The sequence below is a fragment of the Chanos chanos genome, chromosome 15, assembly GCF_902362185.1.
Source record: "Chanos chanos chromosome 15, fChaCha1.1, whole genome shotgun sequence".
NCBI classification, from domain to species: domain Eukaryota; kingdom Metazoa; phylum Chordata; class Actinopteri; order Gonorynchiformes; family Chanidae; genus Chanos; species Chanos chanos.
In genome coordinates, this window is record NC_044509.1 from 14,591,147 (window position 1) to 14,614,620 (window position 23,474).

Below are 23,474 nucleotides of genomic sequence, written 5' to 3' on the forward strand. Positions count from 1 at the left end.
GAGAGAAGGGTAACTTAATACCAGGATTTTGGTTATGTCTTAAGGAAACAAAGGCACTTATTACTATCTATCCTCTGCTTTCTCTGCATTTTTGTATATCGTGTACCACTGCATAGTTTGTGGTGTAAGTTTCCTTTTTTGTTTGTTTGTTTGTTTTCCTTTTTGCATGCGTAAAATTCAACCTATTTAATCTCCCCAACAAGAATAATCTCCATCGCTATGACAGGCGTACATTTCACACATGCTCCTCCAAATATTGTAAAACATTTCAAATTATAGCCTAAAAATGAAATATTTCTGGCATTGGGTTACAGTAGTCCTCATTAAAATTGTTATTCATGTTCACTGGAGTGCATTTCATGCCCTTGCTCATGTTACATAAAAGCACATGGAGACCATACCCAAACTATCATTATGCGTATTACAACTTTTTTAATATATGTACATATAAAATTATTAAATAAAACTTTTCTGCAGCAATTGTGCTCCTTAATTTCACTGTTCGGTTGGATTGTTATTCACAGAACAAAAATATGGTGATAAGAAAATGGTTCGTTCCATACTCTAATCCCTTTAGTATCCCTTACTCCGGAGGAAACATATGACATATCACACCAGAGAGCGGGTTTTAAAAAAAAGAGACTTTATTAACAGCTTAGAAACAAAATTGTCTCCCTTTCCCAGTCCATTTGTAATCTTTTCTCCTCAATCCCTCAAAACCAGGACGATGCAAAAATAGACACGTCTCCAAACTTCACGTCAGGTCTGGTCTTATTTTTCTTTCTTCTTTTCAGAACAGGTGAATTGATGAAAGAAAACAAAAAAAAAAAAGAAAGAAAAGAAAAAAGAAAACCCTCCAGGCTATTCTTCTGATGTCAGTGCAGTCAAATGGCCTTAAAATACACACCGGAATCCGAGGAAAGAAGGGGGAAAAAAAAAAAAAAAGTCAGCTAAATGTTTCAGATGAGCGTGACTGAACGTCACATGTTGTGGACTGGGTATGTCGGAGAAGTCAGTGCTGGGGATCAGCGTGTGAAATATACATCAGGGGTTTTTAATGACGAAGGCATTTTTGTTTCTCAATGCAAGGAGAGCCAACGGGCTTCTCAGAGAGAATTTAACACGGAATCCGAACAACCTACAGTAAAAACAAGAGCCGCAATTTGAGCGAATTCAATAAAACAGAGAATCAGCACATTCAGGTTTGACACGGAACCCTGTGATTCAATGTTGAGGTCAGAAGACGTCAATTAACGTTCTCGATCTGGTCCGACACGACCCATTATGATTCATAAGTGCCTACGCCTGTCTGCTAATGGGCAAAGCAGTGGGCTAAAGATCTGAAAGGACGAATGGAAAAAAAAAAAACCACTACTGAAGCAGAGAATCAAGACAAACTAAGGTTAGAGTGAAGTTGCTTGTTGTTTTGTCTTTGTACATACTATACGCGTCGTTGTCATGACGAGAGAAAAGGTGCGTGTGGCCATGGGGGGTGTGAAGGTGATGCTAAAGTCGGCGGGGGGGGAGAGAAAGAAAGAAACCTTGGGGGGGGGGCATTTCAACACCACTGAAATGTAAAACCCGTATATCTGAGCTGAACGTATGACACTTTTTGCGTTTGATGAAGGAGAACAGATTAACAAAAAGAAAAAAGAAAAAAAAAAAAAAACAATTAAACACAGTCAATAAATACAGCAAAAAAAAAAATTCCAAGAGTTCCAGTTGTTATAATTCATCTCCTATATGGTTTTCTGCTTTATCGTTCTCGGATGTCTCTGGAAATTGGAAAGAGAAAAAGTATTACACACATATTTATACACACTTTTTTTACATTTTTGACTGCAAATTTAATATTCATAATTCACAGTAAATACAGAAAATTATAGTAAATAATGCAGTCATTTTCAGCAAATTACTAAGGAGAGCAGCCAGATGAGAATATGGAGTTAGTCATAATGCGTCATAAAAGTGTTAGTCATAATGGATATTTTCACATACAAAATTAGTGCATTTCTTGAAAGCAAAATTCAGTTCAGTTATGTCCCTTTAAGATGAGTGAGATGACGCATACCTGTGCTTTCATCAGTCGGCTTTGGCTGGCTCTCCGATTCAGATTCTCCTCCTGTATTCTCCACAGTGGGGGGCTCTTGCGCTGGCTTCACCTCCTCACCATCAACTGCAATTTAAAAAAAAAAAAAAAAAAAAACATTTTTCATACGTTTGCTGTTGGTAGCGAAAGGAGCTTGACGTCACTCTGAGGCACCGGAACACGTCGTTCATTTTCACCTTTATCCGTCGACTCGTCCTTGGGAGGAATGACTTTCTCCGAGTCCGCCGAGCTGCTGTTGCCTTTGCTGCCCTCTGTGTTGGTGGAGTTCTTGTCCTTGGCCTTGGGTTTAGTCTTCGGTTTAGTGAACTTGGCCTTGTTCAGGAGGTAGTTGACCTCGCGTTCTAAGAGAGAAATCTTGGACTCGATATCTTTCGACAGCAGAACCGGTTTCTCTGTGGGAGAGCGTTTCTCTTGCTCAGCCACCGTGTCGTTTTTCCACGTCTAGAAAAAGGTCACAGAAGGTCAAACACGTTGAATAAATTTACAAATAAATCCGGTGCCAAATGGTACAATAAACACAATGTACAAAATGAATGATCTGCACAGTAGACGGAGTCATTACGTACCATGGTCTCGTTAATAACTTTTTCCAAAGTCTTCATCTCTACCTCGGTAAATATTTGATCGTCCTCTGGAAGGAGTTTCATACTTCTGTGTGGAGGGAAAAAAAAAACCATTTGGCAACCATAATGTTTTTCCAAATTCTACGATTTGTTCACAGTGTGCAGATGTGATTCCAGTTATATCATGTTAGATCAGTTCTTTCACAGAAGACACATGCATCCATGTAATTTGCAACAGACTTTATTAGCAAATCTTTCGGACAGATTATATAGAGACAGTTTGGGGGTGGGGCAACAAAACAGGTCTATACATTTTTCTGAGAAAGCTGTTTTGGTTAGTAGCCTGTGTGAGGACATTTCTACCTGATCATTCTGCAGACATTCTTATTGAGAGCAATCAACATAAGCACATGCAGTTAACTGGTTAAATAACATAGCCCAGGTTCCGACAGGTACAAAACTCCTGAGGGGAGTGATTGTAACACAAAGTAACACTCAGCGCCGATGCTACGGTGCAAAGCCGTACAAGAAATAGCGAGCTGTAGCATAATACCACAAAGACTCATGCAATCATGCACCGAACGACTGACAGCGACAATACGCAGCACAAGCTAGCAAACGCATGGCGTTCCGTTGCACTGAAGTGACATGAACTCACTTGAGGAAGACAGTGGAGTGGTTGAGCATGCTGTCCAGGGCTGCCAGTCTATCAGGCCACTTCTTACGTTCCTCCACCCTGAAGAACATGGACTTACACAGCTTCTTAAGCTCCGACAACTTCTCCTTCAGCTCCTTGGTGTTTGCCGAGTACCCCTCCTCGTCCATCCAGTTGGACGCCTCGCTCAGCTTCCCGGAGATCTCCTCTTTCTCCTCCTCGGTCACTACTGCCTGGTACTCCTCCTGGTACAGCTTGTCCTGAGAGGAGAAAAAAAAAGAAAAGTAGTCACAAGACTCATACAAATCACAACAATAACGGGAGGGTGGGAATGTTTTTACCTGTGTTTCGAAGATGAACGCTTCCAAGCTGTTGAGGGCTTTCTCCCTTTCTTGTTTCTCCAGATCACGATTAGTGAGATCCTGCAGCCTGATTTGGAGGAGGATCGGTCAATATTTGCTCTGGCCATGTTATTAACACCATACACCCCGAATTTCACAAGATAAAGAGCGCAACGTAAGAGATTCTTACTTCTTTTTGGAGACGTCGATATCCTCAGGGCTCGGATTAGGGACGTCATTAACCTCAAGCTGCACCCCTATTTCTTCAGATATCTTACTCTTTTTCTGGGATTTGGCTTTCTTGTCTGATGCCTCTTTATCCTCTTTATCTTCCTTATCCCCCGTTTTTCCGCCATCGTCTGTCTTCTCAGGCTTCGCCTCCTTTTCTCCCTAAACGATAAGAGCCGAGGGAGAAAAAAGAAGAAAAAAAAAACGGTCACTGAATGCCAAGAAGTCGCTTGAAGCAGTTACGGACATTATCCGCTGTACAGTCATTAAGTTTAACCTTAAGTCAGAACCTCACCTGGGCCTCCGCTTTGCTGTCGGACCCGTCTTCACCTGCTTTCTTCTCCTCAGGCTCACCTTCTGGCTTCTCGTCTTGCTTCTCACTGGCAGACTCACCTTTCTCTGTCTGTTCATCTTTACTTGCCTCTGGTGGAACCTCCTCTTCATCCTAAATGGCATTTTCAAAGAATATGATCAACACAAAGTGAATTCATTATGCTTTTGTCATGTTCTACTGTCACTGATAGAGTAAGATATATATACACACACACACACATATATATTTATGACGTGAATAATTAAAACTTAATTTGAAAAGATTAACACAAAATTACCTGAACCGGCTCTGTTGCATTTTGGGCAGGCTCTGAGCTTCCACCTCCAAAGAGGCTTGATATTGTGTTTCCAAGTTCTTTTATCAAAAGAGAGACATTTTCAAACACGTTAAAAAATTAACATCTCACTTTAAACGAAGCCATCGAAACTAACACAAAATAAACAAGCAAAGCAAGTGTGCAACTATCCATTAACCATGTACATAGAAAAAAAATTGATATTAATTAAGCAGAAAAATAAATAAATAAATAAATAATTTGATGTTTAATCCTACTTGTCAGTGTTGACTCCTCCTCTTTCTCCTCCACCACAGTCTCAAACACAGACTCGACCTGGAATACATTCAGTCGATTAAATACAACTTTATTTAAAAAAAAAAAAACAAAAAAAACAACAACAAAAACATCTCACCAAATCAAAGCGAGGAGTACACAAAGTAACACCAGACTGTAGGGAACTCACCCTGTCTAAAAGCAGCACTCCGCTCTCATCCATGTTAAAATGCGCCTTGATTCCCTTCGATTCAGCGTCTGCGTGTTTCTTGAAGCTCTCGCCCACTCCAGACAGCTTAACCGTTGTCAGATTTTGAGAGCCAAACACTCTGCGGAACCAACAGATAAACTTACAAACACTTCACCAGACCAAAACCTCAGACGTCAGACGTCGAGGTTCGACGTCCACAGTCTTCCCGTTTTACCTGAGGTCTTGTTCACCGAGGAAGCTGAGGTCTCCATAGTTAATGTAGAAGACAAAGTCGCCCGTGTATCGGTTAAAGGTGATGACTTTCCGTTGGGGATAAGGAGCCATTCTCTGGAACAGAATGCGTTTGTTGTGCTTGAGGCTTTTTGTTCCATCTTCCTCCTCAGTCTCGCGACTGAATTCAACCTGAGGAGGGGGATTTGGAGGAACGTTCAGGTTAGACCCAAGCAAGCGTTAAAAAAAGCACATACTCGGTTTTGGAGTGTAGCATCCGTCGCCTGGTTACCTGAATCGGGAACACCGCGGCGTCGCGGACCAGGAAAGGTTTGACTTTGAAAGCTTTGCTGAGGGCGGCAGCTTGGTACACAGCACCCATTGCTGCAGCTTCATCAGCATTAATATTCTTGCCCAGTTCTGGTCTAAAAGTGAGGACGTGAGTGTTAAGAGGAAGGAAGAAAAATAACAGCTGCCTATGGAAATATTCCTTGTCTCAGAAATTTCTAAAGATACTCACACAGAAACGGGAAAGCCAAATTATATTATTATGGACAAAGCAAGGAGACCATTGTCTTGGTCTTCACACTTCGACAAAGCCGAATTGCAAAAAAGTCCAAATTGCTGGATTTGTATGCCAATATATTTGTCTCTGACCATTACATAGGCTGTTTATTGCAAGCGCTCTCACCTGTTCTTGACTTTAAATATCTCCTGGGTAAGAGATATCATGTACAGTACTACATAACTATTTGATATTTCTGTGACTGATTCATAAAAAAAACAAAAAAAAAACAAAAAAAAACTTACTTTCCGACAGCTTTCAGCAGTACTTCCTGCACTTTGGGTACCCTGGTTGATCCTCCCACCAAGATGACTTGCTCAATCTCATCCTGCGTGATGAACATACCAAAAACAAACAGGTGAGCGGCATTTCTCCCCTTTGTCATCTTGGTAGAGTGCGCATTTCAGCGCCGAGTTGGAATTCCACGGCAGAGCGATACTCACCATGGACATCTCGGCTGAACCCAGCGCAGCCTGCACCGGCCCTGGAACTCTTTCAAACAGGTCTGCACACAGAGTCTCAAACTCAGTGCGAGTCACCTTGGCTTTGAAGTCAATGTCATCCATGAGGCCCTCAACCTACAATGCAAGTTCAAAGCGCTTTCAACAACATTTCCGTTGTCCCTGTTAGATTCTATGGGACGTTGATTCGAGTTGTTCAGAATGTTGATATTTTGATTAGTCACTCCATTCCAGAATTATATGTTAGCGATTATTGAACATATGTGGAGATGATACAGCGCTCTTTTTTGAACAAACACAAAATACTCTGAGGAACAGCCCTAAAATGTTCCTTTATTTGTAAAATAGAAACTTGAAAATCAATATAAGCCTGGGTCTGGTCAAGCAGAGAAATGACTTGGTTTTTACTCTTACCTGAGCCGTGTGCTCTGCGTTGGCACTCAGTACAGTTTTAAGTCTTTGGGCCTCCTTGAGCAGTTTGGCCATGGCACGGAGGTTCTCTCTTACATCTTTTTTGGATTTCTTTTGTTCATTAAAAAGCTTGGCCAGATAGTCTCTAAGCCTAAGCTCCATTTCAAATCCACCCAGAGTCCGATCAAACCTAAGCCCCACCCCCAAAAGAAAGATCGACTTTAATCTCTGTTCCACTCCACTGTGAATGCTTTAACTCAAGTTACCAAAACCAAGGGAACTGCCCTGAACTGTTAATAACACACACGCACACACACACACAAAATTAATTCATTAATTAATTTTTAAACATTGGAGCATCCCCAAGTAAGTCAACATGCTGAAGGCAGAGACTCACCCCACTCCACGGATCTGCAGCTGTGGCTGTGTACCCATGTCTTTCGTCTTCACCGTCTGGTAAGTGACAATTGTGGCCACAGTACTGCCAGAGCCCATATCATAAAACATCACGTTCTTCAAAACGTGAAAACAAGAGAGAGAGAAGAACAGCGGGGGGCGAACGTTACAAAAACAAGTCTGAGACCTTCGTTTTTAACTTTGGTTGAAATTTACACTAGGCCCTTGAACATGCTTTAGGTTGGATAATATGTGAGTAGTGCTTATGTAGTACCTGGGCCGTTGAGTTGATGTCCTTCCTTCTGAAGACCCCATAGTTCAAAGCTACGGCAGTATTGTCATTAATAAGCTGAAGAACCTTAAGACCTGCCATCTGGGCGGCGTTTAAGACTGCCCTACGCTCCGCTTGGTTGAAGTAGGCTGGGACGGTGATTACTGCATCTTTAATGGGCTGCTCTGCGGAGAGGAAAACAAAACATAAAAATGGGATTTCTGGGGTAGTTTGGCAGATTTGACTAAGATTACCACTTAAACTTCAGAAATGTAGTTCAAACCTGCAAAGTCCTGAGCCAGTCCGCGAGAGTAGTTCAAAGCCATGCCTAGGATTTCCTCTGGAGAGTACTGAATTTCTCTAGATGACAAACAGACAGGCAAACAGCACTGGTTAGAGGACCACACCTTTGTGTTAAAAAAAAAAACAAAAAAAACCCTGCAGTCTCACAAATAAACATGGATATTTGGTAAACAAGACTCACTCTGAATATTTAAAATAAATTGTCCCCCTCTTCTCGTCTGTTTCTATTTGGTGCTCTGGGAAATATTTTTTATATTGTGCGACCTGGGGGTTATCCCCCTTCTTCCCCAGGAGGTTCTGCAGATATCTGTAAACAAATTTGGGGTTCTTCACAGACTGCAAGGGGGGAAAAAAAAAAAGGTACAGAAATGTTAAAATGATGAAGCTCTGCACTGCTAAAACAATATAAAGCAAAATTAAGAAAGAAACTATTTAGAATAGAGGGGTATTTACAGTAAGCATATGTTTATGACATGATTTCTTAAACTAAATAGAAATATTCAGCAAGCGAGCATGAAATTATATACATACCACTGCAAGAGCACCATCTCCAAAAAGTCTTTCATTTTCTTTTAAGCACACAGCTACCGGAGTTTTTCTTCTTGACTCCCTGGGGAAAACAAAAACGTAAAGGTTACTGGGAGGGATCTTGGGAAAAACAGTGAAAAAGAGTTGTGATGTTTATGCGTGTTTGTAAGACAAATTTGCATGTGTAGTTGCAGGTTATTTTAAGCAAAAAAACTTTAAAGGTTATTTCGCTCTTAAAAATCAAATATAAGCCACAGTCATTTGAAAGATCACTTTGTAAGTGCATTTTCCAGGGAAAACTAAAATAGAATGGCCACGCATCAAACTACACAGAATGTGTTTTTCGGCCCAAAGGGAAAAAGCAAAAACAGGCTACGTTCTTACTTGTTCAGGACAATCTCCATTGGCACACCAGGCTTGACTATAGCTATTTTCATCCATTCACTGCCCAAGTCGACAGACATGACTGCAACGGAGGCTGTGGAGACAGAGAACACCATAAGGCCAACACAACACTCAGTCTATTTTTTTAACCTCCTTTGTTATGGCGAATTTTACAGACACTAACTCTCTGAACAATATCACACATAACTGAACAAAATGTAATGACTCTAATTTGAAATTCAATAGCAATATCAAAATACCATGATTTGTATTAAATCCTTTTAGTAAAAGGTAAATCAGTAAGTATTTCATCAGAAACTAGAACATCTAAATGGCAATAATGGGTTCATCAAAAAAGGGTACATCAAAATACAGCATTTAAAAATCACAAATTACTCACCTGTTTGAGAAGGCAATAATGCTACAACAAGGCAACAGAATGTCCATAACGACAGTTCCCTCCTCATCGTGACCTATAAAAATGCCAAAACAGCTCTTTTAAAAAAAAGTGTTTGACATTTATGAAACATTAATGAATGGCCAAACAAAACAATGAAACACATCAACCCTTTAATAACCACAGACCGTCTCATCATCGATCAGTATTACAGAAACACAAGGTTCTGATTCTTTGTATCAGAATCCTGGATAGGGTTCATCGGAGTACAAATGTTTGGGACACTAAGACAGTAAATGTACTAAACGTGTGCGCATTGGGGGAAAAAAAACAAAATCAAACATTGACTTGTGCAGAAATACTGACATTGGCTTCGCTGTCTTTCAGCCAATGTGTACAATGCCATACGTCAACCTATGGGTGGAGACAACCGGGCTCGTTTCTCCAGGTACAGTCAGGTGCTTTGTTTAATCGCGTAACGTGAAGTAGCTTTCTAGTTAGACCGATCCCACCCACCGGTGTGGATTCAATCTTGCACACACGTGGCATTAATTACAAAGGCAACGTTACTCTGATTAAGCATGAATAGGATGAGCATATCCTGTCAGGTCAGGTGTTACCGCAGTTATCAGATACTTCCTGACTAAAATGCTGAGACTGAGATACCTAATACTGTTAACGTGAATATAAAAGTAAAACTCATGGCAAACGCTTCACTGTAAGCATTCTCCGTAAGATCATTAAAAATGTGGAAACTTCCAGGCTGCCTTTGGGCTGTTAGTGACGTATTAGGCTGTGGTAGAATGGTCTCAGCTGCTGTCAGTTTAGACACTATAAAACGTAAAGAGAAATCCATATTTTCTCACCAAAAACAGTTGTAAAATGGATTAATAATTCTACGTGTTGGGCATTATGTGTAGGTCTAAATTAATCAAAGAGAACAGTATGTTGCTTACTGGCTAAATGAAAAGCTAGAGCCACCAAAGCATAGCAAGGTGCTTTCTATTAGCCACAGACAATCGAGAAGTATACATACTCGCACCATGACTTTATGAACACAAACAATATTGTGCATTTGAAGTCGTAAACGCGAAGCTGAAAATGTACAGCATGTTCTGAAATGAAATATAACGGAACTTACCTTCAGTCAGCAGAGAAGTTTAATTTGATTGTTAACAGTGAACCAGTGCCTAACACTACAGGAATTAGCAATTTTAAAAACTTGCCGTGCGTGCAATTATACACCAAGCGACTGGTTATTTCTGACGTATACTACGTGTCAGAATATTAACTAGGGACAAGAGCAAGTGAGCTATCAATGCTTTTTAGCCACACTACTAGAATAGCTTGATGTCGCTGTAGGAGTCACCGGCTTGTTCTAGCCATTGGGCCCTGAACGCGGCGTGATCTCATTGGATCCACGCAGCTCCTTGTTCCGCGAGTAAAACGTTGAACTCGTAAACGTCAAGGCTCGCCCCTTTTCCTCAAAATACTTACCAGTGATAGGTCCACGTGCTAAACCACAGCCGGAGAGGTGCGTCTTCCAAGTATTCGAGTTTTCGATTGGTCCACGTTAAATAAATAGGCGTGGGGGTTAAAAGGCAAACAGTCTCAGTTGATGACTTCAAATTCGTGCGTCTTGTGAAGCAAGCTAACAGCGCTCACGCTGCATATGATGTAACTCAGACACAAAGTTTGACGATAATTGTTACCAGACTGTTCTTGTTCAATCACAGCATTGTTCATTTAGGTCTTATGGTTGCCCAGTCTAAATAATCGTTTCAAAACCTATGTTAAAAGCACGCTAAATTCAGATAGAGTAGACGGGAGTTTTCTGTCTCATATTTAATCAATTCTGTGTGATAACTTTGCACATATTTAGTTTTATGGTGACGCTTTAACTGACTTAAAGAGCAGTTAAGCACATTCTCTGATCGGTGACATTTCCAAGTTCTTTATTTTCATTTCATTAATGTAAATTCAATCAGTTCATATACAGTCCCACGTTCCGAGAGCAAGGTTCACATGATCCGTATCACAAGTCACATGATCTTGTAAACAGGAACAAGTGACAAAATGGCTGCATTTTTACAGTGGAGACGATTTGTGTTTTTTGATAAAGAGACAGTTAAGGATCCCGGAGAAAATGGGAAAAATTTCACATTACCAGTTGGCATATCGGCTTGTGATTCAGGTCGGGGGCACATTGTTCTCGGAGATATCCTTTCATTGCTGCAGTGTATTGTAACGCTAAAATTTCTGTCATTTATCGTGAGACTTCGCTATTTTGATACTCGATAAAGATAAGTGTTATTAAGTTATGTGGGTGTTGACATAATATCTGTTTTAATTTACACAGAGACGCACTGGTTTCGCATTTTGGACATTTTGCAAACTGCAAAGATGATGCACACCCTCGTCTCTATTGCTCTTTTCTTTTTTCTTTACTTTCTATCTTTTTTCTGTCATCGTCCATTCTTCTCAGTCGTTATCTCCTAATCAAGCATTAAACTCATTAAATGATTCTTATGGGGAATCATAAATCATAGACCTGTCAAAACTGGCGTTGTTTCCTTAATTTAGACGATTCACATATGGATGGTCAGATTTGGTTTTTGACTCGGTCCTTGCAGCTGACATCTTTCCAAGCCTACAAACTCCGCGTGACTCACCTGTACCAGCTGAAACAACATAGCATTCTGGTCTCAGTAGGCCAAGATGAACCTGGAATAAATCCACTGGTAAGAACTGTGTCACTGGATGGTGAAAAGACGTGTGTGCAGATGATCTGGACCTGAAAACTGATTACAAGACACACACTTAAACTGTGTTTTGAAAAAAAAAAATGCTTGTGCTTTAGGTAAAAGTATGGAATCTAGACAAGAGAGACAGTGGGAACCCTCTGTGTACCCGGATTTTCCCAGCCATTCCTGGAAACAAACCCACAGAAGTGTCCTGTCTGAGTGTACATGAAAACCTTAACTTCATGGCTATAGGTGTGTGGCATGTCTCATAAACTCTATTGTCTGTCTGTATCCATCTATAGGTACAACATACAATCAGCTTGGGGGGAAAAAAATGTTGTCAGGATGAGGTACCACTGATATTATTTTCTGTGATACGATCATTATCGTTATTTGCCGTATTATCTTTTTAGGCTTTACAGATGGAAGTGTGGTGTTGACAAAAGGAGACATCACCAGGGACCGACACAGTAAAACTTTAACCCTTCACGAGGGAAACTGCCCAATCACAGGACTAGCTTTTCGTCAGGGTGGAAAGGTCACTCACTTGTTCGTCGCCACCTTAGAGAAAGTCCAGGTACTCAGCATTCTCACATTCTAAATTTGTATTTGTGTCTGGTTTTGAACTAAAGCACAAAGGATTCGGCTGTTTACTTTTTTTTTCCCTTTGCGCTGGCAGTGTTACACTCTGTCCGTGAAGGAGTACCCTCGACTGGAACTGGACACACATGGCTGTGCGCTGCGCTGTTCTGCGCTTACGGACCCTTCCCAGGACTCCCAGTTTATCGTTGCTGGGGATGAGTGCGTGTATCTGTACCAGCCTGACGAGCGTGGGCCTTGCTTTGCCTTCGATGGACACAAGATCCTGGCCCACTGGCACCGGGGTTATCTTCTGCTTCTTACTCGAGATACAAAATCGCCCAACAAGTACGAGCAGCGCGCATCTGGCCCCGTTTGTGCATTGTGCCGTTTAAGTCAATCATTTTTTTAATGATCAGCTTTCTACTCTGTTTATGGAAAAAAAATCTCCTTTGTTATTTAGGCCAGATTTTGGAAGCAGGGAGACATCACCTTCGGAAAAGCAGATCTTAACGATATATGACCTGGACAACAAGTTCATCGCCTACAGTGCTACATTTGATAACGTCATTGATGTTTTAGCGGAGTGGGGCTCATTCTACATCCTTATGCATGATGGACGGATGTTCGTTTTGCAGGAGAAAGACACTCAGACCAAGCTTGAGGTGAGCTCAGCTGTGAATTTTTCTTAAAGTTCAGTGAACAGTGCAGTTCTGATGAAGCACCAGTAACCACTGTGTTTCCCTCTCTTCTCCATAGATGCTCTTTAAGAAGAACCTCTTTGTGATGGCAATCAACCTGGCCAAGAGCCAGCACTTGGATAATGATGGTCTCTCTGAGATCTTCAGGCAGTATGGAGACCATCTGTATCTCAAAGGGGATCATGATGGAGCTATTCAACAATACATTCGGTAGCATTTGCTTTGATTTTCTTTTCTTTTTTTTTCTTTTTTTTTAGTAAAATACACAAAGTTAAGCCATGGAAAATGTGTGTTTATAGTAATTCTTCACTTATTTTTAGCAGATTTGTACATTTTTATGCAATTTTCAGTGATTGATATTTTGACATTGTATGAGATAAATCATCATAAATCATGTCTCCTTGCTATTGTTATCATTAGGAGTAATAGTTTGGGTAACTAAGACTAATTTCTATGTGTTTAGATGTGCCTTTTGTTCTCTTGAGCATCTTGTTTCTTATAAACTGTGAAAAATGTAAAAGCCTTTGCTAATTTTCAGTTGTATGAGACATTTGCTTTTGCTAGAAATATATCCGATGCCGCCTTTGACAGTACATGTTTGCGTGGACGTCATTATAACTCTTTATTTCTGTCTTCCTCAGCACCATTGGGAAGCTCGAACCCTCCTATGTCATCCGCAAGTTCCTGGATGCGCAGAGGATCCACAACCTTACCGCGTACCTTCAGGCTCTACACAGACAGTCCCTGGCCAATGCTGACCACACTACGCTGTTGCTTAACTGTTACACCAAGCTGAAGGACAGCTCCAAGCTTGAGGAGTTCATAAAGGTCTGTGCAGCTGTGAAACTCCAGCCGTACTTTTTCCACGTCTGTGGTTTATGGCCCTAGTTTGACTCGCGTCCGTTTCTCCTTTTCCCTGCTAAACACAGAGCAGCGAGAGCGAGGTCCATTTTGATGTTGAAATAGCCATCAAGGTGCTCCGCCAAGCTGGATACCACAGGCATGCTGTGTTCCTGGCTGAGAAGCACATGAATCATGAGTGGTACCTGAAGATCCAGCTGGAGGACCTGAAGGTTAGTAAGCTCTCCTTCACACTCCTCATCACGGGTGCTGAAAAGGTGTATTGTTGCCTGAATGAGGATCCCTCATGTTTACTGACTGTAATGACTTTACTGTACCTTTCTTTTTTTTTTTTTTTGTACATTTTTTTTCACTTGCATTTAGATGCCATTAGAGGGCTCCACAAGCCCCTCGTTAAAAACAAGAATGCAATTGAATGTTTCTCCGAAGTTTTGTTTATCAGCCATGACTGATTGTTGATGTAGATTCATGGAGGTGAAGTCATTATTTTACTGGATGAGGTGATGAATAGCCCGTAGCTGAACTTAAAGCAGTAATCAACTCAAACTCAAAGCGAGGATAACTGAAAAGCCATTGTGGTGCTTCAGTGTACTGAAAACCAACAAACTATAACTTCTTTTTTAATCATTTCCATTCTGTAGAAAATAAAAAATCCACAGCAGACATGCCTGTTAAGGACAATAACAGAAACTGAACAGACCCCTAAAATGGCTCCTTCACTTGTCTTTTAACCTTACCATCACGGCCCCTCTGTGTACAACAGTCAGTTGATCTCACAGTAGTCACAGGGTTTAGCTAATAGTACGAAAAAGGAACCTCGTAAAGTGTAACCATTTATTATGATCTGTGTCAGAACTACCAGGAGGCTCTGCGGTATATCGGGCGGCTGCCGTTCGACCAGGCAGAGAGCAACATGAAGCGCTATGGTAAGACCCTGATGCACCACGTTCCAGAGGCCACGACTCTCCTGCTGAAGGGCCTGTGCACGGACTACCAGCCCAGCCAGGACTCTGCCGACAGGGAGAGCGTGGAGAGAAATGTGGTGAAGAAGGTAATGAATGGATCTGACCACCACCTCCAGTTTACTTTGCAGTTCTTTTTTTTGGGGGGGGGGTTATGTGTAAGAGCACGTTAACCTCGTCCCGTCCCTCACCCCAAAACGCAGGCCAGTTCGGAGGAGTTCATTCCTATCTTCGCTAACAACCCCAGGGAGCTTAGGGCCTTCCTGGAGCACATGATTGAGGTCGAGCCATTTTCACCTCAGGGTGTATATGACACACTGTTGGAGTTACGACTGCAGGACTGGGCACACGAAAAGGACACAGAGGTAAACCCACTTACAGACATGAATTCAACTTTCCTGCACATTCTGTATGTTAACCATAGAAATGATATACAGGCATGTGTGGAATACTGAATAAATTACATTGTATGTAAATAATATATCATAGCTGTATATTTTAGCATGGAGAGCTTAAAATCACAAATGATCTGTAGGGAAAAGAGGTGGCATGAATGCAGTAAAACATGAATTCCTGTGAATCGTGACCAACGCAGAAAATGTCATTCTTTTCGGTAGAGTCAGTCACTTGTCTCCTCAGTCGGGCTGAATGGGTCTGTCGTTTGTGCATTTACAGAAAAAGAAGGTCCTGCAGGGGGAGGCCTTGTCACTCCTGAGAAGTGACAACACAGTGTTTGACAAGGCTCTTGTCCTGTGTCAAATGCACAATTTTAAAGAGGGAGTGCTCTACCTGTATGAGAAGGCAAAACTGTAAGTGTGTTTTCTGAATTATAAACCACGGATTGGTACACCCCGTGCGTGCATCTTTTACCCACAATAACATAGTGAAGATGTATTTTATTTCCCTCCAAAGCTTTTTTATTTTTTTATCAATAGGCAGTTGCAGAGTTTGTGTTACTACGACCTAATAAATGTTTATACCAATTTCTCTCTTTTACTCTAAGTTTGTCAAATCCAAGAGCCAATGCCAAGTAGTTTTATTATATTCAGAGCCAAACAAACGAGGGCTGTTCACAATGGCGCTATAATATCTCCTGATTTGCATATACAAACAAGAAATTATCCTCTAATATTTTTATGCTATTTGTAAACCACTGTCCTTTAACTTGCTTGAATCACTTACCAATGTAATGCACAAAACTGGTTATAAACACATTCCAAGCTTCATAACAATGGTAGCTTGCCCAAAAAGCATTGTTCTGACATTGATGTTCTGAAATCGTTTGATTTCATTGTCTGAATTACAATGTTCTCTGTAGCTACCAACAGATCATGCACTACCACATGCAGAATGAAGAGTATGGAAAAGTGGTTGAAGCCTGCAAGCGCTTTGGGGATCAGGAGGTTTGTTTGTGGGAGCAGGCTCTTGGCTACTTTGCACGTAAAGAGGAGGACTGCAAAGCCTACATCAGTGAAGTTTTGCAACACATTGACCAAAATAACCTAATGCCGCCCCTTCTTGGTACGCTTTATTCACTTCATTTCTTGTTTTCCTATGACTTGTTTGAGGTTATTGCACCTGTCATTGTGAAACAATGTCTCCGTTTTTCTTTTCACTCCGTGACATCAGATGTTATTTAAAGTAATTTCTCTCTCTCTCTCTCTCTCTCTCTCCCTATATATATATATATATATATATGTGTGTGTATGTATGTGTGTGTGTGTGTGTGTATATATATATATATATATATATGAATATATATATGAATATATACATATATATATATATATATATATATATATATATATATATATATATATATATATATATATATATATATATATATATATGAATTTTCACATTTATTTTTTGGATCTCATAGATCAGTCAGGATCTGTCATAATTTTCTCATTTTACAATCTGTGCAATTTCGATTTTTATCCTGAGGGCATACGCCAAAAAAATTTTTTTTTTTTGCATAACTATATTGAAGGAAATATTGCTGTGCTAAGATTTTCTCACTTTATAGTCTTGGCGTATGCCTGAATCTCCTCATTTTTTATAGTTAGGGTTTATATATTATTTTTTTTTGTCCTCTTTGTACAATGAGGACTCATGCCAAAACGTTCTCATTTCACAAATATTATGTACGGTAAGATTTTCCCTTTTTTTTTTTTTTTGCGCAGTGGTTCAAACACTAGCTCATAACTCCACCGCCACACTGTCGGTGATTAAGGACTACCTCATAAACAAGCTACAGAGAGAGAGTCAGCAGATTGAGGACGACGAACGGAAGATTCGGCAGTACCGTGAAGAGACCGCCCATCTGCGCTCCGAGATTCAGGAGCTAAGAACCAGGTGACGCCCTCGCGAACGGGACATGTCTGTGATCCATGAATGGGCCGTATCTGTGATGCCTGATGCCTTTTGCATTTTTAAGACAGGACCAGCAATAAAACATTCATTCCTAAGGAGCGCGCGTACATCAGTCCAGCATTAACATACTTATGTTATAATTATAGTAACAAGGTGTTATCAGTAAAGTCTTTCTGTGCTGGAAATTTGACCTTTCTTCAACTTACCTTTATTCAAGTAAGCTGTGGGGGTTTTTTTTGTGAGAGTTCATGCTCAGGTCTCCTTCACAGTGCAAAGATCTTTCAGAAGACCAAGTGCAGCATGTGCAACAGCCCCCTCGAGCTGCCGTCAGTGCACTTCCTGTGTGGGCACTCTTTCCATCAGCACTGCTTCGAAAGCTACGCTGAGAGCGAGTCGGAGTGTCCGACGTGCACTCCCGAAAACCGCAAGGTCATGGATATGTTAAGAGCCCAAGACCAAAAGAGAGACTTGCACGATCATTTCAACCGCCAGGTGCCCTCTCCGCCCCATTTTACTCGCTTGTTTTTGTTTGTTTGTTTGTTTGTTTGTTTGTTTGTTTTCACTTGATGGTGAAACATGTAAGCTTGTCTCTGACGTTTCTTTCTCACTTCCTTTTTCCACAGCTGAGGTATTCTAACGATGGTTTCTCCGTGATCGCTGATTACTTTGGCCGAGGAGTGTTCAACAAACTGACGTTGATCACCGACCCTCCAGGAGGGAAGGCGGGGGCGGGCAGTCTGGAGGCAGACCTGCAGAGAGACCTGCTCATTCACACTAAGAGACAAGTCTGATCCCCCTGGCTGTCGTCTTAGCATTTAAAATGAAATCCCTTATGTGTAAAGCTGTACATGAACTTTGATCATGGGTTTGCAAAATGGTTCTTGTAATTAAGCGCTCTGTTATGAATGAAGTTTAATATCTGCTCTTCTTGAGGCAAACTGTAAACTGCAGGAAGGAGGACTGGAATGAAATATGCAGCTTTTGGAAAATTAAAGTGGGATGTTTGTACCACATGTGTAGCAAGCTTAATGTTGTGTTTGTCATTTTGAGCTCCTATGTAAGGTCTGAACTTCTAAAGAACTTGTAAACGCTTGTTGCAATGCTCATTTCTCAGCACAACTAATCACTGACAGATAATAAAGACTCGCAAAACTGATACTGCAGTTGCCTGATTTCCTTGAAACAAATGAATCAGTATTTTGCACACAGAAATTTTGCATGCTTGGACTGAAAAGTGTTTGAAACGTCAGGGAGAAAGGATTCTTGGAATTTATTCTCTGTTTGAATTGTTAATAATTCATTGTAATAATAGTATTAATTCTGGGGCTACCTCTCAGTCTAATATTACGAACTTCGTGTTATTATTATATGTCTACGTTTTAGGCGAATGTTCGCTAGATATTTCCCTTCAGGATGCTTGCGTGACGCAAGCATTTTGTCGTCCCCCACTGAGGCCCGGTGCTGGCTCCTCGTATCGCGAGACCGGTATCCCTAGGTGACAGTAAACAGGTCTTGCGTATATGGAGAGGAAGCAGCAGCAAAAGGTAATCGATATGCAACATTTTGACATTAACTTATTATTTTGGGTCGTTACCGGGTGTTGTGTTTATGAACAGTGGTAAATTGTGAGTAGAACTTTTGGCAAATCTCCGAAATAGTATTTCCCCATTTTGAACTGTTAACTGGCATTGGCTAGTGCAGCTATTGCTAATACACATATATGTGTGTAAACTTAGCTATATAAATCTTATTTCTGTGTTATGTTGTTAGTTAGCTGTGTAACATCTACACTACTATTGCAAGAATAGCTACTACTGTGGTATGTAACCTAGCATGCCAGATTCATGCAATAAGCCATACAGATGCACAAATATTAGCGCTACTGAGCTAACTTGGACATTTTAATGAGTACCAAAAGAGTTGCCATCGAGCATAGTTTACTAAATTTAAGGGCTAACCTCGACCAGTATCGACGTTCCTGTGATAGCATACATTGTATTTTACGAGTATGACAAATTTTGCATGTGCATTTCAGACACAGCTGATAACTAACCAGCCATACGACGAAAGTTTGGACGTAAACGACGCAGAGGAGGTGGCTAGCGTATGTACACCTACTCCTCGTCAGACAGGTAAGTTCTGTGGGCAGTGTTTGCTAAGACACTAAATAGGCACTGAACGTTTAGTTTTTACTGAACTTCCACTCTTTAGTCTCCAGACGGACCGGCAGACACCAGCAAAACACTATGGCGAACAACAGCAGTGATGAATTTGAGGGGGAGGGGAAGGTATCTCATTTTCTCTTATTTTACACTGCATTAAAACATACTACACACAAACGCGAAGTTCATGAAACAGCACGTTATTTTTATTCATTTTGACATATAACGAGTCAATCTTTACAATTTCCCTCTCTTCTTGTGACAAAAATCATTTCCTCACTCCCTGTTCAGCACGGTCTTTTGATGAGGTGACCTTGTTTACAGCAGAAAAAGAAGGAGCTTCCCACAGGTCCGCGTGACATAAGTGAAAAGGAGGAAGATGATGAGGAAGAAGAAGATGACGACGATTCTGATGAGACGGAGTCTGATGAAGAGGAAGGAGAGGCCGGGTCCGCACCTGAGGGGTAAGAACTATCGGGCCAAAAATCATGAAAATGGTTTGTGATACAACCAGCATTTAGAAACTGTGTTACTGATGATCCAAACGACAGGGCCCATGACCCGTGAAGACTTCCTAAGACGTCTAAAGTGATGGAGCAGAACTTTTTGTGACAGTGAGTTTTAGAATAAGTAAGGAGAGCCAGACACTTCAGTTTTAGAGTAATTTTTTTTTTTTTTTTCAAGTTTTATTGTCATTTACTAGATAACAATGCGGACATCATTATCAGTAATGAAAGTCTTGGGCTCGGGGTCAGCTCAACTTGCACAGTGTTCTGCAGATTGAGGCTTGATGTGGCGCTGATTATATGTACATATTTATGCTTTATATGTACAGATTATATCACGACAAGTGATGCATTTAGCGGTGTGGTTTGAGGTCAGTGCGACAAATCCATAGTGTATTTGTGTGCCCGTTCACAGAGCGTATGACCCTGCTGATTATGAACACCTTCTCGTCTCAGCAGAGATCAAAGAGCTATTTCAGTACATCACAAGGTGAGGTGATTTTCCTTCTGCAAACCACAAACGGAGGCCCACCTCTGACATTTACCTCTAGGTTCATGAAACATTCTTCTGTAAGGAATCCCACTCTTAGAAGAAAAACAGACATCTAATTAAGCCTCTGTATTCTGCCTTTCGTGTAATGTTCAGTCTACTGTCACTGGTCCTATGAATGCTTGTCCCTGCAGGTACACCCCTCAGACCGTGGACCTGGATCATAAACTGAAGCCCTTCATCCCTGATTTCATTCCAGCCGTCGGAGATATTGACGCGTTTCTCAAAGTGAGTCACGCTCAAGCTTTTGAATCTGAATGTCTTAACTGATTTTTAATCCAAGAGGAGTTCGATTTCAACTTTCGACTACGTTGCCGTTCGGAAAAATCGTTTCTTATCATCAGGTTCCTCGGCCAGATGGGAAACTGGATAATCTGGGCTTGCTAGTTTTGGATGAGCCCTCCACCAAACAGTCAGACCCCACTGTATTATCCTTGTGGCTTTCGGAAAACAGTAAACAGCATAACGTAACTGTAAGTGGAAATACACACGCACGCGCACACACACACACACTCTCTATGGAAACCAGACCCTTTGTATCCACAGTTTGATATGAAAATATAATTGGAGAATACACATGTGAACGCTGTTAAGAGGAATAATCTAACTGACTCTCTGTATACTTTGCTCAGGAGGTAAAGGTGAAAAGTGTGGAGAACCCAGAGAAAAATCCCAAGGCTGTTGAAAACTGGATCGAGAGCATCAGCGAGCTCCATCGCTCCAAGCCTCCTGCCACGGTCCATTACACCAGGCAAGGGTCCAACTGCTCTGCCTCATCCACCTCTCAGAGTCTGCCTCTTAGCCTCAGAGGAATATTCTGTTATACATGTGTGTGTGCTGACGAGAGACTGTCTTTTCCCCAGACCCATGCCAGACATTGATACTTTGATGCAGGAGTGGCCACCTGAATTTGAAGAGCTTCTGGGCAAGGTCAGTCTGAAAGATCTGAGCTATGTTTTTGGGGGGGGGGGGTGGGGCTGACAATATGGGGGGGGGTGACAATGTGGTTGTTTTTTCCCCATGATTCTCATCACCCTCTTATGTCACAGTCCAAAAACTCAGCCTGTCTTTGCAAGTTTTCATTCTTCTAATTATACTTGTCTAAATACCAGGAGTATCAGATTCAAAAGCACCTCCTGCTGCAGTGTTGTGCGTGTCCTGTACAGCTAACTTTTCTGTGAGCCCACATCACGCCTGTGCCGTATGTGTGTCACCTGACAGCTAAACCTCTGTTGGATTCCTGATGCACCATACTAATATATTTGTTTTGTTTCTGGTTTACATGTCATATTTTTGTGCAGTGTATGATGGTGTTTTCATTTTTCCACTTTTCCCCCCCCCTATGACTTATTGTATGTGGTTTTGTTATTGGGATAATGCCAGGCAGCTCTCCAGAGATCCAATTCTTGTGTGTATCTTTTTACATAAAAATAATAATTACGAGACAATGAACCTGGATTGGTATTTTTCTTTTTTTTAAGTTTTTTTTTTGTTGCTGCTTTTGAGTGTTGAAATGAAAGAGTTATTATCAGCAAAAGAACATTTCATATTATCATACGTGAGAAGAAACACTTGAGTTTAATGTCGTACTTTCTCACAGGACACTATGGACTCGCTTTAATGTTTTGGGATGTACAATTTAACTGAAACGGTCTAAATTGAAAATTACACACTTGGCTTGTTTTGTCTTTCCCACTCCTCTTAGATAAGCCTGCCCACTGCGGACATCAACTGTGATTTGGCTGAGTACATTGACATAATATGTGGTGAGTTAAATCTTTACCTCTCTCTCTTTTTTTTACACTGTTCTTGGGAGACTGTAATGAGATCTGATGTATGTTGTCTTTGTAGGTGTCTTAGACATCCCTGTGTACAAAAGTCGCATCCAGTCTCTCCATGTGCTGTTCACACTCTACTCTGAATTTAAAAATTCTCAGGTTTGTATGGTCCAGTTAGTAAGACTTTAATACCCCTTTAAATACTGTTTTGTTGCTCTGGACATTTTCTTGCTTGTGAATCGATTCCTGTTTTGACAAAGTTACATTAACACAGCATGGACAATGAGACTTTGTGTGTCTGTTTCAAATGAATGAATATATTCTGACATCTCCCATCTTTGGGTTTTAGCACTTCAAAGTCTTAGCAGATGGCCAGAAGTCTGAAACTCCATCAGTCCCTCGAGCAGCTACTGGGGAGCCAGAGACACTAACTCTAGACTGACTCTAGACTAACTCTGACTCTAGGCTGACTCTAGATTGAGGACAGTCGTCATCACCTCAGTTTTTAGTAACTTGCACCATAAGTCAAGCACGTTGTTGTCATCTTTCTCTGTCCGAGCATCCTTTTCTTCTTTTCTTCTTTTATGTCATATTGTTCATAAGCAGTCATGAGCTGTCTTAAAAGTCACAATTGTTTTCATGTTGTTTTTCATGTCTGGTTACCTGTTGTCTATGACTGTGTGTTATTCAGCAGTGAAATCTGAGGTGACTCTTTTGTCCTTATCAACTCACATTTCTGAAAGGAAAAAGAAGCATTTGTAGTTCAAACTCTATTTATATGTATTTTTTACATGAATTACACAAAGTATTGTATTAAACAGGTTTGCTTTGTCTATAGAACTGAAACATTTGCATAAATTGCACATTGTATCAGTTTGCTTTTTATGATATTTTCTAATAAAAACCATCATTGAACTTCAGCGACAGTTTTTAAATGTGTATCAGAGGTGAAGAAATATAAGTAGCGTTCTCCTATTCTAAACCTGTAAATGGTGCTGTTAAAGGCAGCCTTTTAATATCTCAAAAACTAGCCACTCACTTCCTCTACCTTGCGTGAGGGAGGGTCTTGCTATGTTCTTCTGTTAGCCGTTTAAGTTCTCAATGCTATGAGCACAGAGTGTAAGATTTTTAAGTGAAACTTGTTTTTCACACGTTATATGTGGGTGTCATAAGTTTTGAGATTTCGGAAGTAGTAAATTGCGTATTACTAGTTTTGAGGGTTTAGGGTGGCGGCTCAGCCGGAAAAAAAAAAAAACTATGTGTAAAAGACACAGTCAAGTTGTGCTCCTGCTTCAGCTTCTTTTCCAATGCACAACACCAGGTAAGAAATCAATATA

At 40.9% G+C, this 23,474-nt stretch overlaps 3 protein-coding genes across 4 annotated transcripts; 2 read left to right on the top strand and 1 right to left on the bottom strand.

Annotated features, from left to right (window-relative positions):
• Positions 1 to 626: 626 nt before the first annotated feature.
• Positions 627 to 10,294, bottom strand: hyou1 (hypoxia up-regulated 1). The gene is made up of 24 exons (XM_030792830.1): positions 10,060 to 10,294; positions 8,922 to 8,994; positions 8,522 to 8,615; positions 8,141 to 8,219; positions 7,791 to 7,945; positions 7,590 to 7,666; positions 7,310 to 7,491; positions 7,037 to 7,152; positions 6,643 to 6,829; positions 6,211 to 6,345; positions 6,013 to 6,095; positions 5,495 to 5,627; positions 5,207 to 5,394; positions 4,972 to 5,110; positions 4,784 to 4,841; positions 4,509 to 4,585; positions 4,193 to 4,342; positions 3,860 to 4,059; positions 3,670 to 3,757; positions 3,332 to 3,588; positions 2,677 to 2,761; positions 2,287 to 2,551; positions 2,072 to 2,176; positions 627 to 1,775 (listed from the first exon to the last, which is right to left on the bottom strand). The coding sequence occupies exons 2-24, from the start codon at positions 8,986 to 8,988 to the stop codon at positions 1,726 to 1,728; spliced, it is 2,970 nt and encodes a 989-aa protein (XP_030648690.1). The 5' UTR covers positions 8,989 to 8,994; positions 10,060 to 10,294; the 3' UTR covers positions 627 to 1,725.
• A 700-nt stretch (positions 10,295 to 10,994) lies between these two features.
• vps11 (VPS11 core subunit of CORVET and HOPS complexes) lies at positions 10,995 to 18,259 on the top strand. Its single transcript, XM_030792480.1, has 16 exons — positions 10,995 to 11,136; positions 11,511 to 11,659; positions 11,779 to 11,914; positions 12,076 to 12,239; positions 12,342 to 12,589; positions 12,705 to 12,906; positions 13,001 to 13,152; positions 13,584 to 13,770; positions 13,872 to 14,015; positions 14,657 to 14,842; positions 14,969 to 15,130; positions 15,441 to 15,574; positions 16,084 to 16,286; positions 16,952 to 17,123; positions 17,411 to 17,633; positions 17,765 to 18,259. Exons 1-16 carry the CDS (start codon positions 10,995 to 10,997, stop codon positions 17,930 to 17,932), a joined length of 2,772 nt encoding a protein of 923 aa, XP_030648340.1. The 3' UTR covers positions 17,933 to 18,259.
• Positions 18,260 to 18,658: 399 nt separating this feature from the next.
• On the top strand, positions 18,659 to 22,579 carry ift46 (intraflagellar transport 46 homolog (Chlamydomonas)). 2 transcript variants are annotated; one of them, XM_030793066.1, is made up of 12 exons: positions 18,659 to 18,685; positions 19,177 to 19,273; positions 19,353 to 19,429; positions 19,631 to 19,767; positions 20,225 to 20,299; positions 20,494 to 20,587; positions 20,704 to 20,832; positions 20,992 to 21,110; positions 21,223 to 21,289; positions 22,065 to 22,125; positions 22,211 to 22,296; positions 22,487 to 22,579. In XM_030793066.1, exons 1-12 carry the CDS (start codon positions 18,662 to 18,664, stop codon positions 22,577 to 22,579), a joined length of 1,059 nt encoding a protein of 352 aa, XP_030648926.1. In that variant the 5' UTR covers positions 18,659 to 18,661. The 2 variants fall into 2 exon arrangements, with proteins under 2 accessions (XP_030648926.1, XP_030648925.1); XM_030793065.1 differs by having other exon boundaries at positions 18,662 to 18,685; positions 19,628 to 19,767.
• Positions 22,580 to 23,474: the final 895 nt, after the last annotated feature.

Excerpts from the sequence above, each read along its gene's own strand:
- hyou1 (XM_030792830.1), bottom strand. The coding sequence starts at position 8,988 with ATGAGGAGGGAACTGTCGTTATGGACATTCTGTTGCCTTGTTGTAGCA. Across the intron at positions 8,616-8,921 it reads ATTATTGCCTTCTCAAACAG|CCTCCGTTGCAGTCATGTCT; the intron begins GTGAGTAATTTG and ends CTGTCTCCACAG. Across the intron at positions 7,667-7,790 it reads ATTTATTTTAAATATTCAGA|AGAAATTCAGTACTCTCCAG; the intron begins GTGAGTCTTGTT and ends TTTGTCATCTAG.
- vps11 (XM_030792480.1), top strand. The coding sequence starts at position 10,995 with ATGGCTGCATTTTTACAGTGGAGACGATTTGTGTTTTTTGATAAAGAG. Across the intron at positions 11,137-11,510 it reads GGGGCACATTGTTCTCGGAG|ATATGGATGGTCAGATTTGG; the intron begins ATATCCTTTCAT and ends TAGACGATTCAC. Across the intron at positions 17,634-17,764 it reads ACGATCATTTCAACCGCCAG|CTGAGGTATTCTAACGATGG; the intron begins GTGCCCTCTCCG and ends CTTTTTCCACAG.
- ift46 (XM_030793065.1), top strand. The coding sequence starts at position 18,662 with ATGGAGAGGAAGCAGCAGCAAAAG. Across the intron at positions 20,300-20,493 it reads CTATTTCAGTACATCACAAG|GTACACCCCTCAGACCGTGG; the intron begins GTGAGGTGATTT and ends TTGTCCCTGCAG. Across the intron at positions 21,111-21,222 it reads GCCACGGTCCATTACACCAG|ACCCATGCCAGACATTGATA; the intron begins GCAAGGGTCCAA and ends TCTTTTCCCCAG.